The sequence below is a fragment of the Schistocerca gregaria genome, chromosome 2 (assembly GCF_023897955.1).
Source record: "Schistocerca gregaria isolate iqSchGreg1 chromosome 2, iqSchGreg1.2, whole genome shotgun sequence".
In the NCBI taxonomy this organism is placed as follows: Eukaryota; Metazoa; Arthropoda; class Insecta; order Orthoptera; family Acrididae; genus Schistocerca; species Schistocerca gregaria.
Window position 1 is genome coordinate 374,731,093 of NC_064921.1, and position 19,255 is coordinate 374,750,347.

At 41.3% G+C, this 19,255-nt stretch overlaps 1 protein-coding gene across 2 annotated transcripts in view; it reads right to left on the minus strand.

The window, feature by feature from the left end:
• Nucleotides 1-19,255, minus strand: part of LOC126320067 (transcription factor A, mitochondrial) — a 91,872-nt gene that overhangs the window by 50,866 nt on the left and 21,751 nt on the right. For both annotated transcript variants that reach the window (XM_049993749.1, XM_049993751.1), the window contains exon 3: nucleotides 9,751-9,956. In XM_049993749.1, coding sequence (XP_049849706.1) covers nucleotides 9,751-9,956 — 206 coding nt within the window. The remainder of the gene's footprint in view (nucleotides 1-9,750; nucleotides 9,957-19,255) is intronic.

A 19,255-nucleotide genomic window follows, 5' to 3' on the forward strand; every position in this document is an offset into this window, starting at 1 on the left:
TCGAAAGAGGCGGTGGGAAAGAAAGGACCGAATGAAGATGGGAAGACAGCCACAAAAGCCCCACTCATGGAGTTGACTGAGGATAAGGAGGTACCAAGTAGTGTCATACGCCTTATTAATGTCAAAGAAAACACCTAGACAATGCTGGTTACGTGGGAAGGCCTGCTGGATGGCCGTCTCAAGCAGGGTCAAGTTGTCTATAGTGAAACAACATCTCCAAAAGCCACACTGAAAGGGGATAAGGAGCTGCCTGGTCTCGAGCAGCCAAACCAGGCGACGGTTGACCATGCGTTCCAACACCTTCCCGACACAGCTCGTCAAAGCAATACTTCGATAACTACTGGGATACGTTCGATCCTTCCCCGATTTTAGGAGGGGAATTGAAATCGCCTCCCTCCACGAGTCAGGGTACGTGCTGGATAACCATATCATATAAAAACAATTCAGGAGAACTTCCTTGGATGGCAGCAACAAGTGCTGCACCATGCTATACCGGATTTGATCATGACCAGGTGCAGTATCATGAGCCACAGACAGTGCCAAATCCAGTTCCCACATTGTGAAGGGACAGTTGTAGGGTTCAGAATTTGGAGACCGGAAGTCCAAGTGACCCCTCTCGATGGCAGTGCGGTAGCAGCAGAAATCTGGAACACAGTTAATAGTGGCGGTAGATTCCAAAAAATGCATGGCCATTGTTTGGGCAACGTCTCTCGACACCGTGAGGAGACATCCCTGATGCAGCAATGCCGTGACAGGTAGTTGGAGAAATTTCCCGGAAATCCTCCTGATTGCTTCCCATACTTTCGTAGAACTAGTGGAGCGGGAGATGGAGTTCAAGAACAACTGCCATGGCCGTCGTTTGCTCTCTTTAATCACTCACCGTGCTTTGGCCCTTGCCACCCGAAAGGCCGCAAGATTGTCAGCTGAGGGACGGCACTTGAAGCGGCGCAGAGCTGCACGGCGCGCTTGGATGGCTGAGCGGCACTCAGTGGTCCACCAAGGGACAGGACGCCTCTTGGGATGACCGGATGACCGTGGGTTTGACAATTCAGCAGCATGGGAGATCACGGCTGTAACATGGTCTACCCATTCGTGGACGCTGGCACGGTGTTCCAAAACAGCCAGTGGGCTGAAAAGTGTACAGTCAGCTCTGCAGAGGTGCCACTGGTAATGCCACAGCCTCATCCAGGAGGTGAATCCAAAGGGGGAATTGGTCACTAGAATGGAGGTCAGCAGCAACCTCCCACAGAGTAGAATCCGCGAGTGCTGGAGAGCAAAAGGAAAGGTCAATAGCCGATGACGACCCCGAAGCAGTACAGAAATGAGTGGGAGCACCAGAGTTGAGGATGCACAGTTCTTCAGACAGCATGAGGCTTTCCAGAATGCGACCCCTGGGGCAAGTAGTCGGGGAGCCCCATAAGACATTATGAGCATTGAAGAAGAAATGGGCGGGGGAGTTGGCTAATAAGGTCTGTGAGAGCCGCAGAATCTATCGCATCCTGTGGTGGTAAGTAAACTGAACAGACTGTGAGCCTCCGACCCACAAGAAGGTCAACCGCAACTGCTTGCAAGTCTGTAACGAGAGTGACCTCGGATGAGGGGTGCATGTCATGGACAAAAACCGCAACACCACCATTTGCCCTTTCCCCCATCAGATCATCTTTTCGATATATGGTATAGCCCATAAAGAAGGAGCATCAGTGGCCCAAAAATGTGTCTCTTGGAGGCATAAGCACAAAGGGCACTCTCGTACAAGGAGTTGTAATTCGGCCACATGTCTCCTGAACCCATTCAGGTACCAGTGTAATATGGGAGCCAGTGATCAGGGTGGCTGAACTATCACCCTGCCTCTGTGCTTTGGAGGAGAGCCCGTACTGACCGGAGATTTATTCCTGGGGCGAGAAGATCGCCCGAGGTCGACATCAATGTCCATCAGCTCCGATGACGACCCACGAGAGATGTCAGACAGTACGATAGCCTCGTCATTGGACCGACCCTGACTAGTCTCCTCAGGTGGCAAAACCTTCACCTTCGGCGTCTTTGTCGTGGGGGGCTTAGAAGGCAGAGCCTTGTCAACAGGTGGAGCTTTACTCGCCTGGGCAGAAGGCGCCATATGGGGAGAGGCAGGAAGTACCCCAATGTCAGCAACCACGGCCTTGTCCGACATTGCGGGCAAAGCCGCAGGTTTCAAAACAACCGCAGCAGCACAAGTGCACTGGCAAACACAGGTATTGGTGCTAAAACTAGCAACCTCCGTTTGCTTAACAACAGTGGCTATTTGTACCGTTTTTTTCAGAGCGGAAGCGAAAGATGTCGTAAACACAGGAGATTGCATGGCCTTAAAGAGCTTCTTGGCCTCACCATAGGGGATGCGCTTAGATGTTTTAATCTCCTGTATCTTCCGTTCTTCTAGATAGGTGGGGCAGATCCAGCTCTAGACAGGGTGACTCCCAGAGCAATTCACGCACTTCACAGGCGATGAACAATCGGCTCCTTCATGGGCAGGCTGAACACATTTACCACAAGTGGCTATCCCATTGCATCCTAACGCAGTATGCACAAAGCGCTGACATTTAAAACAGTGCATTGGGTTGGGGAAATATGACCGTACCGGCAAACGTAAAAACCCCACTTTAACATGCTCTGGGAGTCTCGGGCAACTGAACGTGAGAATAAACGAGTCAGATTTGACTAGGTCCCCATCGACTTGTTTCATAATATGCTGTATGTCAACAATACCTCCTTCAGCCCACTCAGATTTTAACTTGTCTGTGGGGATATCCACCAAGTCCCTGTCACAAAACCCTTACTGTAGTTCAACGTGGAGTGGAGCTCGGTCTTGATAGCGTACTCTCCGAGACAGGTTGCTTTCCGAAGAGAAGCGACTTGACGGGAACTTGAAGTCTCCACTAACAGAGTACCATTGCACAGTTGCTTAACAGATTTCAGTGTACCTGCAATTCCCTAAAGATCCTTGTGGATGTAAAAGGGAGAAACCCTCTCAAAGCTACCCTTCTTCCGTTTAATAATCAAAAACATATTCTGATTATCAGCATGTGCTCTGTTACAACAGTCTGATACATCTCTAGCAACACCAGGCACTGGAGGACTAGCAGCGCGAAGTCGCTTTTTCGATGGGGTGTGTTTTCCGACCAGCAGTCCACCCAAGCCACTGGTAGGAGGAAATGTAGAGGTCAAAGGGTCCATTGCGGTCCCATGAGCAGCTAGGGAACTAAAGGTCTGCTCAGACAGAGCCCCGCGTGCCTGAGTAAGCCTTATACAACTGGGATGCGGCAGGTGCCCCAGAGGTTGCCCGCTTGCGACTGTTCCACCCCAACAGCCATGCATCTTATAGGCACGGAGCACACCGGAAGATTGAGGGGTTTTTATAGAGGTTGGCCTTCCTCGCAATCCAGGCGGTCAAGCCAAGACTACCATTCCCCGCAGCACACAACATTCCACCGCCACACTATACGGTGGTTGCTGAAGCATGTCCGGGGGTTACGGTGACAGGAGACTGGCGGCGCTGACCAGTCCCAAGCTCAGGACCCCGGGGTCGCCAAGCCCGTACTCAGCAAATGAATACTGAGCCCCTGGGGGCTGCCTGGTGATGACTATGTCGAAATGGTAATGGCACCCTCCTCTACAGTGCTGTCCTCTGGCGCCATGCAGATCCACTGCCCCCGCGTGTTCCGGCCTTATGCTCCGGTGCTTACCCAGTACAGCATCCCACTGGCATCTCCTCCGTTGCCTGGGGGTCCACTTCACACGAGGGAGAGATGTGTTATATCCTGTGACTAGTTTGTGCTCGCCGAGTGTGGTGTCACCACACATGCACGTTTGCATCAGCCATCAACTGCATCAGCACGAGCCACCTGTGGGAAGCATACACACAGCAACGCGTCCGCCACACTGTCTACCAGCGACACACACATGTATATAAGTGGAGAAGTGCTAGCTAGTGCCCTCTTGCATGCCTTTCCAATGTACCATTCACAACAGCGTATTGTATCTTGTTATGTGGGGATTCATGGGAGTCTCTTTTCTGTCCTGGTTGAGTGTTTCATGAATTTGGGTTACTTTGGACCAGTCTCATGTACTTCACAGTTAAAACCATATGGAATTGGGAAAGAATCCCAAAAGAGTGGGCCTTTGGGGGGCAATCCAAACAATCCATAAAAAGGAAACAAGACTTCTTGTTCAAATTACTAAGGACTTATCCTGCTGAATGTAACCTACAAGACTCTCTCCAGAATAATCCACAACAGGCTGGTTCCAGAGGCAGAAGAGATTCTGGGAGAATATCAGTGAGTACTTCAGTCTAATACATCAACAATAGATCAGGTATCTGTGCAGAGGCAAATACATGAAAAGACATGAGTACAGTATTGAGTTTCATAACCTCTATGTAACTTCAAGTAGGCCTTTGATAGTCTTGACAGGACAGAAATGCTAAATGATTAGCTACTGCTTGGTATACCTTCTAAGTGTGCTTCATTTATCCAAGCAACATTTGCTGGTTTCAAGGTTGCATAGCGAGTGGATGGAAAACCCAGTAAATGGTTTAGTATTCATAAAGGAGTCATACAAGGGGATGCCCTCTCTATAATTTTTTTTTTTCCCCCTCTTGAAGCAGCCGTTCAAAAGCTTCAAATATCTGGTTACACAGGTACAAATTCAACCTAGATATGTGCTTATGCTGATAATGCAGCAATTATTAGCAGAAGAAGAGTTTTACTTGAGGGAACAAAAGGTGAGATGAATGAAGCGACACTACATAGAGGTCTTGCTATTAATGAAAAGAAGACTAAATACACGAATTTCACAAGAGGATAAACCATCAGCAGTTGGTTTCAATTTTGAACATGTGCAAAACTTTGACTATCTAGGATCTAATATTAACAGGACAAGTTCCATGTCAAATGAAATAAAACAGCATGTCCTAAGTAGTATTAGATGCTTCCACACATTTAAGAAATTGTTAACCTCTAGGTTATTAAATAGGCAACTGAAACTTCAAATTTATAAAGTCATAATCAGGCCAGATGTAACCTACAGTAAATATGAAACAACACTAATGAGTGCTTACGAGCAGCAGTTCAGGATATTTGAATGCAAGGTTCTGATCAAGATCTATGGGGAAGATCAGGATAACAATCGTTTCTGGAGATCTAGTATGAACACTGAACTGAACTGCCTCATACAATGAGCTGTCACTGTTAAGATCAATAAAAAGTAGGAGAATAGACTGGTTTGGACATGCCTTTAGGACAGACACTGGATGAACAATTAAATACATTCTTGAATGGAGGTCAACTGGAAGGAGAGAGTGAGGACAGCCAAGAAAGCTGTGGATAGAGAGTGTGAAAATATAAAATCTCTGAGAAATCACACAATGGAAACTCTAGGTAGGAATATCAACAACATAGGAAAAGACAGATTGCTTTATACTGTAAAGAAGACACATCAAGCTGCAGACAGGTACAATTAAAAGACACTCACATATAGCTTTCGGCCAAAGCCTTCAGTGTGCAGGGACTATACTGCCAACAGGTGCAGCATTAGGAGGTTGTGGGGCAGGGAGGTGCGGACAAAAGGACCAAAAAAGGAGAGGAGCAGGAAAAGACAGGCGGAGACACTGGCAAAGGGCTTAAACAGGGTGTGTGGTGGAAAGACTGTTTCTACCCCCTCTATCCTATCACCTCCTCCCCATTCTCATCACCTGCCCTGTTTATTTGCAGCCCTCTGCCAATGCATCTGCCTGTCTTTCCCTGCTCCTCTCCTTTTTCCCCCACCTCCCTGCCCCACAGCCTCCTGACACTATACCTGTTGGCAGTCTTAGTCCCTACACACTCCACCAGACAGTGTACACTACTATCCCATGCAAGGTTGTAACACCATAGAAAGGAGGAGGAGGAGGAGGAGGAGGAGGAAGTGGTGGTTGTACTGGTGGCAGTGATAATGCCAAAGAAATGACAGAAAAATCATATTGCACATCTATACAGAAAAGATCAGTTAATTGCAAGGGGAACATTCCCAAGTGTAAATAAACATTCTTGATGAAAGTTGGGTATGTAGAAGGGTCAAAATAATGCAATCCATACTTTTTGTTTTTGCCTAATTTCACTTTTATTGTGATAACCACACACACACACACACACACACACACACACACACACACACAAGCGCAAGTCACACATGCGACTGCAGTCTTAGGCAACTGTAGTTTTGTGTGTGTGTGTGTGTGTGTGTGTGTGTGTGTGTGTGTGTGTGTGAGCGCACGCGAAGAATTTTGTTAGCAGATTTTTCGGATCTAGTTCTCAATGGTTATGATGTCAGTTTCCATTTGAGAAACAATAGAATCATGCTGCAGTCACTATAACATAATCAATTCTTTTCAACAACATTTTCCAATGTACCAAAATATACCTGAAGCAAATCGGGATACTTGGAGGATCGTTCACCACAATTTGAGAATCCTGCTGGATTTAGTTTTATACTGTGTCGTCCGCCATGTTTATTATGTGACAGAAATTAGTTCTTTTTATCTGCATGGTGTAAAAAAAAATGTTATGTTTTAAACAATATTATGAAAAGAAAGTTGCAACTCACTATATAGTGGAGATGCTGAGTCGCAGATATGCACAACTAAAACACTGTCACAAATAAAGCTTTAGGCCATTAATGCCTTTGTCAATAATTAATGAGACAGACACACACAAATGAATGTGTGTGTGTGTGTGTGTGTGTGTGTGTGTGTGTGTGTGTGTGTGTCCTCTATTGTTGACAAAGGCCTTAATGTCCGAAACTTTATTTGTGAGTCTTTTTGTTATGTCTATCTGCGACTCAGCATCTCCGATGTATGGCAAGTAGCAACCTTCCTTTTCATAATATTGTTACATCCCGTCCCGAATTTTCTTAAGTTTTAAACATTACGTTAGAGATAAACATTATTTTAATGATTTTGTGTAAGAAGAATGAGTTGGTTATTAGTTTCTGTTAACAAAATACTCACGTGAAACGATAAACTAAAATACAAAATACTTGAATTTAAAACATAAAATAACAATTTAGAAAATGAAAAAGTAAGTAAAACAAATAATCCAGATAATAATGAATGTTTAAATATTTTAATTACTTATGTGAAAATACTATGATACCACAGGGTGTACAACTTATTTTCCAAAAAGGGATTTCAGAAACCAGTTTCATTACACATGAACTGAGGTGGCGTGAAAGCTTCTTTAAGTTAATTTGTAACTAAAGTTAAAAAAAATTTATAATTTGTTAATGATGGCGGGTTAGTTTGCAAAATTGTAAGTAATTATAAAAGTTGATTATACAGTTTTCAAGAATGTTAATTACATTTCAACTTTTCTATGAAACACTTTTTTACACATCATGGTTTCAAAGATATTCCCTCTAAACCTAATATGCCAAATTATCTTTGGGGTGTTTTTTACCCCTTAGAATTTAAACTGTATTATTTGGACACCTCTTGATACCCAGCAAGTTTCGTCAAGATCATTTACTTACACCTGGGAATGTTCCTGTTTTAGTTGTATCTCCACAATTGTTTTCTCCCTTGTTTCTTCTTGTTTTGTAGCATATTCACTTCACTTACATAAAAATACAGAACAAAAGTGTCTCCCTATTTAGTTAATGATTGACTGCGTAGCACTTTGTCAAAACAAGCAATTAGGATAATACAAAACCAAGAGAAAGGGGTGATGTTTTATACCAATAACCGGACTAATCTCTTAGAGGGAGTATTTGTCAAAACAAAAAAGATAAATGTTGCAAAAACAATTCAGAAAAATTGTAAAAAATCACTTGAAATTTAGTTGAGTAAATCAAGAAAGAAGCACTAATTCAAATAATATATCAACTCGTGCACAAACAACACTCAACATTGGTATGATAAACAAAAATCACTTTACAGAGGCACAGACACATGGACTGTACTGTAGATACACTGATACATCAAAACATTACAACTGCCTGCTTAATAGTGTGTTGGTCCATATTTAGAATGCAGTACAGCATTGCTTCTACATAACATGGATTCAACAAGTCATCCCATGCTCACTGCACTCATTGGATCAACAAGAGAATATGTAGGGGTTATCTGCTATGGTGAACTGAACTGTATGCGGAGGTGTACACATCTAACACATTGTTACTTCCTAAAGGTACCCCATTCTTCAACAACTTTCTATAGATGCTCATGACAGAAACAAGCATATAGCTTCACTTTTTCGGAAGCGCTCATTTCCAGTTGGTGAACTACAACAATGTGTCCTCTATCAAGGGCAATTATACCAGTGGATTTCCCAGTTTGTGGCCTGTATTGTAGCTAGAATGATTCCCCATATAGAGCTTATACAGCTTACTTGCTTTTTCTGCATCACTTGCCTGCAGCCTCACAAGATAGCAGTTTCCAAAATGAGATTTTCACTCTGCAGCGGAAACTTCCTGGCAGATTAAAACTGTGTGCCCGACCAAGACTCGAACTTGGGACCTCTGCCTTTCGCGGGTAAGTGCTCTACCAACTGAGCTACCGAAGCACGACTCACGCCCGGTACTCACAGCTTTGGTAGGTAGGAGACGGATACTGGCAGAAGTAAAGCTGTGAGTACCGGGCGTGAGTCGTGCTTCTGTAGCTCAGTTGGTAGAGCACTTGCCCGCGAAAGGCAGAGGTCCCGAGTTCGAGTCTCGGTCGGGCACACAGTTTTAACCTGCCAGGAAGTTTCAAGATAGCAGTTGATTTCACGGTAGGTGGTACTCATAATGTTTGTCTCATTAGTGTATGATGCAGCTAAGGTGATCATACTATGGCATACAACAGTAGGAACATACTCACTTCTTCCAGAGCTTAGGCTTACTAATATACCATCAGTGCATCTGATCTTCACATCACAGATTGCTCATTACTGGATATGTGACTTTCTTAGTCTTTCTGGTCTTAATCTCATCAACTGAAGGTTGTTTTTCTCTTTTTTCACAATGTATCTTTAATCCCTTGGTCTAAGCAAAATTTCAGCTACATCCTACCTCCGTTTCAACCTTCCCATTTATCAATCGTCCTTACACCTCTTAAACTTCTCACATTTCCACTCCTTTCTTTCAATTGCTTTTTTATCATTTTTATGTTCTGCAACTAGCTGTATATCTTCTTGTCAATGTCATTTTACTGGATATCAGGAAGACAACAATTTGTTGGATGGCACTGCTCCTTTTCTTTCTTCCACATAAACTTTCTGAATAACTTATCCTTCCAATAACTCAATCCATCCCACTTTCCTTTGTTTACAGAAAAAACTTTGGGCTGAGCAAAAATAAGGCTTTGTCATGTTTTTTGTGTACTCTAATTTAGCATAGTACAACCAATCACTTCAGTATGCACAGCTATTTAGCACACTTTCATGACTACTTATCCATATCTCTTTTTCTTGCAATACGCAAATCTTCTAATTGTTCCTTTTATTGTTGAAATTTATCTATTTTCGTCTGAGTTTGAAGTTCAGATGAAGAATGAAAGGAGGGACAGAAATTTTACCTACTGGAAAATTAATAAAAGCAGAAATAATTTGCCACACAAGTGACAGCAAGCTTCATAAAAAGCAAATGTTAATAATCTATCACTATGCTTATAATACCATATCTATATTTGCTGTATGTTATCTTAACAATTTCACACATGATCCACATAATGACAGTGTAAAAACAGTGTGACAATCAGAAAGCTACCTTCTGAATAAGTTTCTTTCTCTTCTCTCTCACTTTCTGGTCTTTAGCTTCACGGAGAGCTTGCCGCTGCTTATCTGTCAGTTTATTCTGGTAGTGTGTATACTCTTCTGCATACTCCATCATCTCTTCATGGAATTTGCGTTGCAAGGAGTCACGCACACCTTGATCGGCTTTTTCCCATTCAGCAGCAACCATCTTCACTATATCTAAATTTAAAAAATATGTGATTGTAAACAACATCCCACCAATCACAATTATATTTTCACTCATGTTAATGTATGCAGCAAGCACTAATTAGTGTACAAAATTATTCCTATGTACATTTCAGAGTCCTTAAAAAATTTCAATTGGGCATTAAAGAGGTATAAGTGCCTACTGAGCCCAAAGTAAGTGGTCAGTGGTATCTAGGAATTCAGAGATGAAGCTGGTCTAACTGTTACAATGCTTTTGCCTTTCTCACACCTCTTAATGAAACAACTCAGCTAGTTAACAGCAAACCTGCGATTTAATTTAGGATTCAAACCACTGTGCATCGTGGGACATTTAACATACATAAAGTATCGCCTGAGAATAATATCACTACAAATGTCAGAAAAATTTCTTCATGCCAGCCAGTACCACCACCTTGAAGTCTTCTACTTCCATCATGAATTTACATTTAAGATACTTAAGGCCATACAATGAATTATATGACAATTTTATATTTTGCCTTTGTAAATGGACTCGAACACTAAATGTAAACTGTGTTACTGTATGTTATCTTTCTTCACATGTGGCAATAATGTATTGTTAAACAAAAGTAAAATAAAACCAATGTTTTGTCTGTTTATTGACAGTATCCTCACGTGTGATGCTGAAGTATATCCCTGCGATGCTTTTATTTATAGACTACTGTATCCTTGGAAAATCTGCCTTCTGATAAACCACATTGTATGCTAAAGAAATCTTTTTCTTTAATGAGTGGCACGCAAAACAATGAACTCAATAACTTCATGTACTTCTATACATATACTACAGAAATGTCCAATTATTTTCACAACATATGCATACTTTGCATCAAGTATGAACAACATGCCTACATTTAACACAACCCCAGTAAGACTCCTTCAGAACAAGTGAGGTGGGACAAGAAATAGTTGAGTGCGGTAATATAATTCAATGCAGTGACCATTCAGAAGGGGCCATTCCCAATGCCAATTCTGGCTTATAACAAACTTCCACTATGTAAGTTCTTAAGTCTATGTCATTGTGATTATCCTGATGTTGATCTTCAACTCATTAACTGTTATTTTCAGCAACAGATTCGCATTCAGTTCCTTGTCCAATCAATTATGTTGAATCTGGGTTCACAGTTTGTAGGCGTCTTTTTTTTTTTTTTGTTTTCGCTTCCATACCATACTACTTTTAACTATCAACATTTAGTTTATTTTCTGTACTACTACACAATTTTGGCCAGCAAATACATGAATGATGTACAAAACAATTATACTGCAGACAAATAACATTTCATAATTAACATTACTTCAGTATTTTGTTCAGTCACCAAACAGTGCAAAAAGAGACACTTTATCATTTTAAAAGGTTGAAGAATAATTGAATTTTATCACAATGATTTTATATCAAAAGAGGTCTTCCACAGCAATTCATTAGCTGTCAGCACAAATTTTAAGTAAGATGAATACTGGGCATGTATATGATGTATTAATGGTTTACAGAATTCAGATGAAAGTTGATCTTCATAGCCACTTTTTATGTTTGGTTAATGTTCCTTTCAAACCATTCAGCATACTTTTGGATTCCTACTACTGTTAATAAGAGCCTATATTACAATTTTTAGCATCATTATTCGATTTGTCATCAGGGTACACTAAACCATCAAAACTGAAAGAACAAAAATCTCTATATTTGGAGCATGTCAACAGATCCTTGATACAATTGATTCTGCAGCTGAAGGTCAATATTTAACGTCATAGCTGCTGACAGTACAGAAAGAAATTGACAGGCACTTATCTGAATCTTTCCTGAGATTCTCGTCCAAAAAAACTGGGGAAAGGGATTAACTAAAGGGGCAGTATGAGGGGAGATGAGTGACATTTTTTCTGTCATTCGCCTTCATGATCTAAAAAAACAGATTTACAATCCAACTCAGAAGAATGTTCTATGGTTTGTTGCAATTCAGGGTCAGAACACCAAATATTTCATCAACAAAAGCTACCGTGAAGCACTGCTTCTCATGGGACTTTAAGAAAATGGTGTAAAATGCGGGAAAATGTAAAATGTGGGAAAAACCTTCTAAGCTTTAAAAGTTAGATATATGATACACCCTTGTACTTTATGTATGATTTATGTACATAGTAGGCATCAAAAGACTTGTCAGGGACTCTTTTACTATCTAATGAAGGTTTATAATCTTACAAAAACAGCTGATGTAACTGGAACTGATAACTGTCTGGGAAGTACAAACGTTTGACTCAATTTCAAAAATAATCGATGCTTTTGAAAGCCTGCAGCAGTTATTCATTATTTAAATAATGAAATACTGCACTAGTACATATTTTTTCATGCTTAGCACAACACATTTTGAGAATGTTTTCTCGTTGTCAAGTGCAAATATGTAAATAAGTATTTGTATGGTGTCTGAATGTGTGTTATTCTGCATATCTTGCATTTAAGGGGTCTTTTTGAAGTTATCAGCTACTGTGCCTCATCAGTTATGTAGAAACCATCTCCCCACCCCCACACACAAACACACACACACACACACACACACACACACACACACACACAGTTTTTTTGTGTAACATCACAAAAAGTACGTACATAAATACTGCACTCGACAATGAGTATAAAATCCTCAAAACGCGCTTTACTCAGCATGAATAAAATATATAACCGACACTGTGTTTACACTAACAATATTTGAGCAAAGCAAAGTGAATGATGGTGTTAACTAGCACTCCACGTAGCCATACATGGAAACACGCTAAATATGGTTAGACAAAGATGTCACGATGATCACAACAATTGTGAAACTGCATTTGCGCAGTAGAGGCAGTTTGGAAATGATTGTGATTGGTCATGATATCTTCATTTGAACAAACCTAGTTACTCTCATCAGCCACTACACCAAGTAGAGCTTGGCAGTGGCGGGAGATATGGCATGAATGGTTACAACTTTTACTCGTTTAGCGGTTCAAATCTACTGAATAGAGTGCCCTGGTATCAAGAAACTTAACCACTTAATATTTGTAAACACTACTGGAACGCCAACATCATGCCAGTATCATATTTTCTCCACAAACGTTTTTTTTCGTAATACATAAATTGCGGGAAAATTCTAGATATGTTGACACAAAATCAGGTGCATATTAACATTGTGGGCATAGGAAATATGACGGGACCATAAACAGCAGGAAAACGTTATTTCCAGGAACGTAAAAGTGCGGTTACACTGTAGTTTGAAGTCATTTTCACCAAGCCCAGTTTGTTGAACAACACTTCCTTCACCATAGTCTTCTCACAATCCAGTACCTTGAGCACTCACCCATAAATTACAGCTGTCTGCTAACACTTGCGAGTCTTGTCAGTCCATATTCAGACACACAAGCTAGAACATACAGATGTATGTTAAAGTTATATTTTCCTAAGATTTTTGAAAGAATCAAAGGATTAGTCAAACATAGATCTGTGAGATACCTTGTTCACAGATTAATATCCAGAGATGCATTCCCCCCCCCCCCCCCCCTGTCCCCTCCATCAAGACTTTGGCATCAATTACACAGTCTACATTTCACCAAGAAGCAAAAGAAACTATGTATCTTGTATCAGGTGTTTCTGCCTATGAGTTATTGCTTAATAACCTCTCCAAGAAGCCACAAGGAGCATGCAATGAACAGCTTGGAAGAGAATGCGTAAAACCTGGAGACAACTGTGCTGAGAAGATCTCAAGATATACATTGGGTGAAGTAAGAATTTGCTTTGCCTTCTTAAAACATGTGGAGAATACCCCAAACATTTTATGGCCTCAAATGAAATGCAAATGAATATTTATTTTTTTTAAATGAATGGCTACATGTTGCAGAACTCTGACACATTATTCAGAGTATAACTGCTTTTATAAATCAAATGTTACTTCAGTTTTAGTTATCTGTGTCATCAGCCAAATTATGCAAATCATTGTGTGGATATTGCACTGTCATGTTAGCTGCACCAACACATTGCTTAAAACTGACATTTTAGTCAGTCATTTATGCTTGGATAATTCACACTAATCATACAATATAGGTCTGACATAAAAATTTTCCAAGTATCATACTGCGTCTTAATGTAAAAAACTGTACTGGAGAAACCAACATTTCAGCCATGGTTATAGTGGCCTCCTTCTGGGTCTACTGATGTGCTTTAGCTATGAGGAGTCACTTATATTTTGTCATTGTCAGTCACTGAACATGACTTCCATCATAATTTTAAAAGATCAAAGTTTTGATTGGTCATTTGAGGCATAAGGAGTGAGAACTTTATTATAATAGGTTGATGTAGTGGACGGACTGTGGATCTGCCAAGGCATATCATTTCTTGCTTTGTTTGCTACGATTGGTGCCCATTGGTGAGTGGGGCGGGGGGGCCTGTTTCCCACTTGCTGGATGCAGATTACATGGAAGCAGTTACTCACCAGTAGTGTTCGCGTTACTTGTATCTGGTGTAGCCTGTTGGATGCTGATGGCTGGCAACCAGGATGGGACAAGCTTGTATCCATTCTCTCTGTTCACCGTATGGTGTTTTACTATTTCTATGGCTTCTCTAATTTTGCATTTCATCAAAGCTGGGTGCTTAGCCAGTATGCAGGTTTAACAAGCGATACCACCAAGTAACTGCTGCTGGGTGACCTCCATACAGCAAGAGGAACACAGGAGCTCATGCTTCATTCACCAATGAGCAACAATCACAATAAACAATGCAAGAAGCAAATCAACAACAGCAGATGCCCACTCCTTCCATCATTTCAACCTATTACAGTGCAGTTCTCACTCCTTCTACCTCAAACGACCAAGCAAAACTTTGATTTTTTAAAGTTATGACATAACGTCATGGTCAGCAAGCAGCTATGACAAAGTATAAGTATCTCCTCACAGTTAAAGTGCCCATCAGTAGAACCCAGAAGGTCACTGTAAGCATGGCTGACTTGGTTTTGGCAGTATAGTTTTTTACATTATGATGCAGTGCAATACTCAGAAAATGTTTAAGTAAACTGACTCTGGCTCCAGAAGCCTATGCAGTTAAACAATATAGGTTTGTTGAAGCTTGAAAATCAACTGACTATGTGTTTGTAGTTTCTAATGATGTCTCCAGCATTATAAGAGACTTGATGTCAGGCACAGAAACATGACATAGAACACAGCCTAATGACCATAAAATAGTGATCACCAACGTTTATGTTAATATTTTTCTTGTGCGCCTGAAGTGAAACCACCAAAAACATTGACAACAATACGGTGGTTGCTCATTTTATATGCCAGCAGTAAGAACACGACCATCAGATAGACAACATTATACACGTATGAGCACAATTCTTCAGAAATGGTTGAACTCTTGTTTGAATCCACAGACTTCAATGTCTATGTTGTTTGTTGTTGTTGTTGTTGATATTATTATTATTTATTTCCTTTCTCAGACGTTATGTCTGGTTAAAAATGGATATCACTTTGCCACGAAGAAAAGTGATCCTAATCCTACTCCTAATGATCCAACTACCCAAGACACTATAAAAATTTAACCCTGCCTGGAACAGTTCCTTCCTCCATCACAGCGGGGCCCACCTCCTCTTCCTATCCAGGCTATCCGTGATCTGAAGGCTGACCGATCCATCGTCATTCTTCCAGCGGACAAGGGTTCCATAACCACGGTCCTTGATCGTCGGGAGTATGTGGCTGAGGGACTGCGTCAGCTTGCAGACAACACCACACACAAAGTTTGCCAAGGTAATCCCATTCCTGATGTCCAGGCGGAGCTCCAAGGAATCCTCAGAACCTTAGGCCCCCTACAAAACCTTTCACCTGACTCCACCAACCTCCTGACCCCAACGACACCCTGCACCCCTACCTTCTACCTTCTTCCTAAAATTCACAAACCCAATCATCTCGGCCGCCCCATTGTAGCTGGTTACCAAGCCCCCACAGAACGTATCTCTGCCTACGTAGATCAACACCTTAAACCCATTACATGCAGTTTCCCATCCTTCATCAAATACACCAACCACTTCCTCGAACGCCTGGAATCCTTACCCAATCTGTTACCCCCGGAAACCATCCTTGTAACCACTGATGCCACTTCCTTATACACAAATATACCGCACGTCCAGGTTCCATCAGAGTCACCTGGTCCTACTCCAAATCCCATGCCCCTTTCCTTGACGTTGACCTCCACCTGTCCAACGACCAGCTTCACGCGTCCGTCCACATCAAACCCACCAACAAGCAACAGCACCTCCATTATGACAGCTGCCACCCATTCCATATCAAACGGTCCCTTCCTTACAGCCTAGGTCTTCTGGCAAATGAATCTGCTCCAGTCCGGAATCCCTGAACCATTACACCAAGAACCTGATAACAGCTTTCGCATCCCGCAACTACCCTCCCGACCTGGTACAGAAGCAAATAACCACAGCCGCTTCCTCATCCCCTCAAACCCAGAACCTCCCACAGGAGAGCTGCAAAAGTGCCCAACTTGTGACAGGATACTTTCCGGGACTGGATCAGACTCTAAATGTGGCTTCCCAGCAGGGATACGACTTCCTCAAATCCTACCCTGAAATAAGATCCATCCTTCATGAAATCCTCCCCACTCCACCAAGAGTGTCTTTCCGCTGTCCACCTAACCTTCGTAACCTCTTAGTTCATCCCTATGAAATCCCCAAACCACCTTCCCTACCCTCTGGCTCCTACCCTTGTAACCGCCCCCGGTGTAAAACCTGTCCCATGCACCCTCCCACCACCACCTACTCCAGTCCTGCTACCCGGAAGGTGTACACGATCAAAGGCAGAGCCACGTGTGAAAGCACCCACGTGATTTACCAATTGACCTGCCTACACTGTGACGCATTCTATGTGGGAATGGCCAGCAACAAACTGTCCATTCGCATGAATGGACACAGGCAGACAGTGTTTGTTGGTAATGAGGATCATCCTGTGGCTAAACATGCCTTGGTGCACGGCCAGCACATCTTGGCACAGTGTTACACCGTCCGAGTTATCTGGATACTTCCCACCAACACCAACCTATCCGAACTCCGGATATGGGAACTTGCCCTTCAATATATCCTCTCTTCCCGTTATCCACTCGGCCTCAATCTCCGTTAATTTCAAGTTGCCGCCACTCATACCTCACCTGTCATTCAACAACATCTTTGTCTCTGCACTTCCGCCTCGACTGACATCTCTGCCCAAACTCTTTGCCTTTGAATATGTCTGCTTGTGTCTGTATATGTGTGGATGGATATGTGTGCGTGTGTGCGTATACCTGTCTCTTTTCCCCCCTAAGGTAAGTCTTTCCGCTCCCGGGATTGGAATGACTCCTTACCCTCTCCCTTAAAACCCACAACCTTTCGTCTTTCCGTCTCCTTCCCTCTTTGGTGACGAAGCAACCGTTAGTTGCGAAAGCTTGAATTTTGTGTGTATGTTTGTTTTTGTTTGTGTGTCTATCGACCTGCCAGCGCTTTCGTTTGGTAAGTCACATCATTTTTATTTTTAGATAAAAATGGAAAGTGATGCGGAACCTGATCAAGCGGGACTTCCTTATATGTTACATTGCATTTAGGAACTTTCGGGTAATTGAACATGTATCAATAATTACAGATTTCTGTACTTGTATATATACGTTTGGATCTAGCTGTATTGCGTTCTGTAGTTGATAGTATAATTGGTATAATCTTAACTTTATCCTGATGCCACATGTCCTTGACTTCCTCAGCCAGTTGGATGTAATTTTCAATTTTTTTCTCCTGTTTTCTTCTGTGTATTTGTTGTATTGGGTATGGATATTTTGATTAGTTGTGTTAATTTCTTCTTTTTATTGGTGAGTATGGTGTCAGGTTTGTTATGTGGTGGTGTTTTATCTGTTATAATGGTTCTGTTCCAGTATAATTTGTATTCATCATTCCCCAGTACATTTTTGGTGCACACTTTTATGGCGGAATGTGTTGTTTTATTCGTTTATGTTGTATGGCAAGTTGTTGATGTATTATTTTTGCTACATTGTCATGACTTCTGGTGTATTCTGTATTTGCTAGTATTGTACATCCGCTTGTGATGTGATCTACTGTTTCTATTTGTTGTTTGCAAAGTCCGCATTTATCTGTTGTGGTATTGGGATCTTTAATAATATGCTTGCTGTAATATCTGGTGTTTATTGTTTGATCCTGTATTGCAATCATGAATCCTTCCGTCTCTCTGTATATATTGCCTTTTCTTAGCCATGTGTTGGATGCGTCTTGATCGATGTGTGGCTGTGTTAGATGATACGGGTGCTTGTCATGTAGTGTTTTCTTTTTCCGATTTACTTTCTTCGTATCTGTTGATGTTATGTGATCTAAAGGGTTGTAGAAGTGGTTATGAAATTGCAGTGGTGTAGCCGATGTATTTATATGAGTGATTGCTTTGTGTATTTTGCTAGTTTCTGCTCATTCTAGAAAGAATATTCTTAAATTTTCTACCTGTCCATAATGTAGGTTTTTTATGTCGATAAATCCCCTTCCTCCTTCCTTTCTGCTTAATGTGAATCTTTCTGTTGCTGAATGTATGTGATGTATTCTATATTTGTGTCATTGTGATCGTGTAACTGTATTGAGTGCTTCTAGTTCTGTGTTACTCCATTTCACTACTCCAAATGAATAGGTCAATACTGGTATAACATAGGTATTTATAGCTTTTGTTTTGTTTCTTGCTGTCAAATATGTTTTCAGTATTTTTGTTAGTCTTTGTCTATATTTTTCTTTTAGTTCTTCTTTAATATTTGTATTATCTATTTCTATTTTTGTCTGTATCCTAGATATAGGCATCTGTTTTTTCCATCGCTTATATGCAGTCGCTGTGGTTATCCAATATGTAATCTTCTTGTTTAATGTGTTTTCCCTTGACTATGCTATTTTTGTTACATTTGTCTGTTCCAAAAGCCATATTTATATCATTGCTGAATACTTCTGTTATCTTTAGTAATTGGTTGAGTTGTTGATTTGTTGCTGCCAGTAGTTTTAGATCATCCATGTATAGCAAATGTGTGATTTTCTGTTGGTATGTTCCAGTAATATTATATCCATAATTTGTATTATTTAGCATGTTGTATAGTGGGTTCAGAGCAAGGCAGAACCAGAAAGGGCTTAATGAGTCTCCTTGGTATATTCCACGCTTAATCTGTATTGGCCGTGATGTGATATTATTTGAATTTGTTTGGATATTAAGTGTGGTTTTTCAATTTTTCATTACTATGTTTAGGAACTGTATCAATTTAGGAT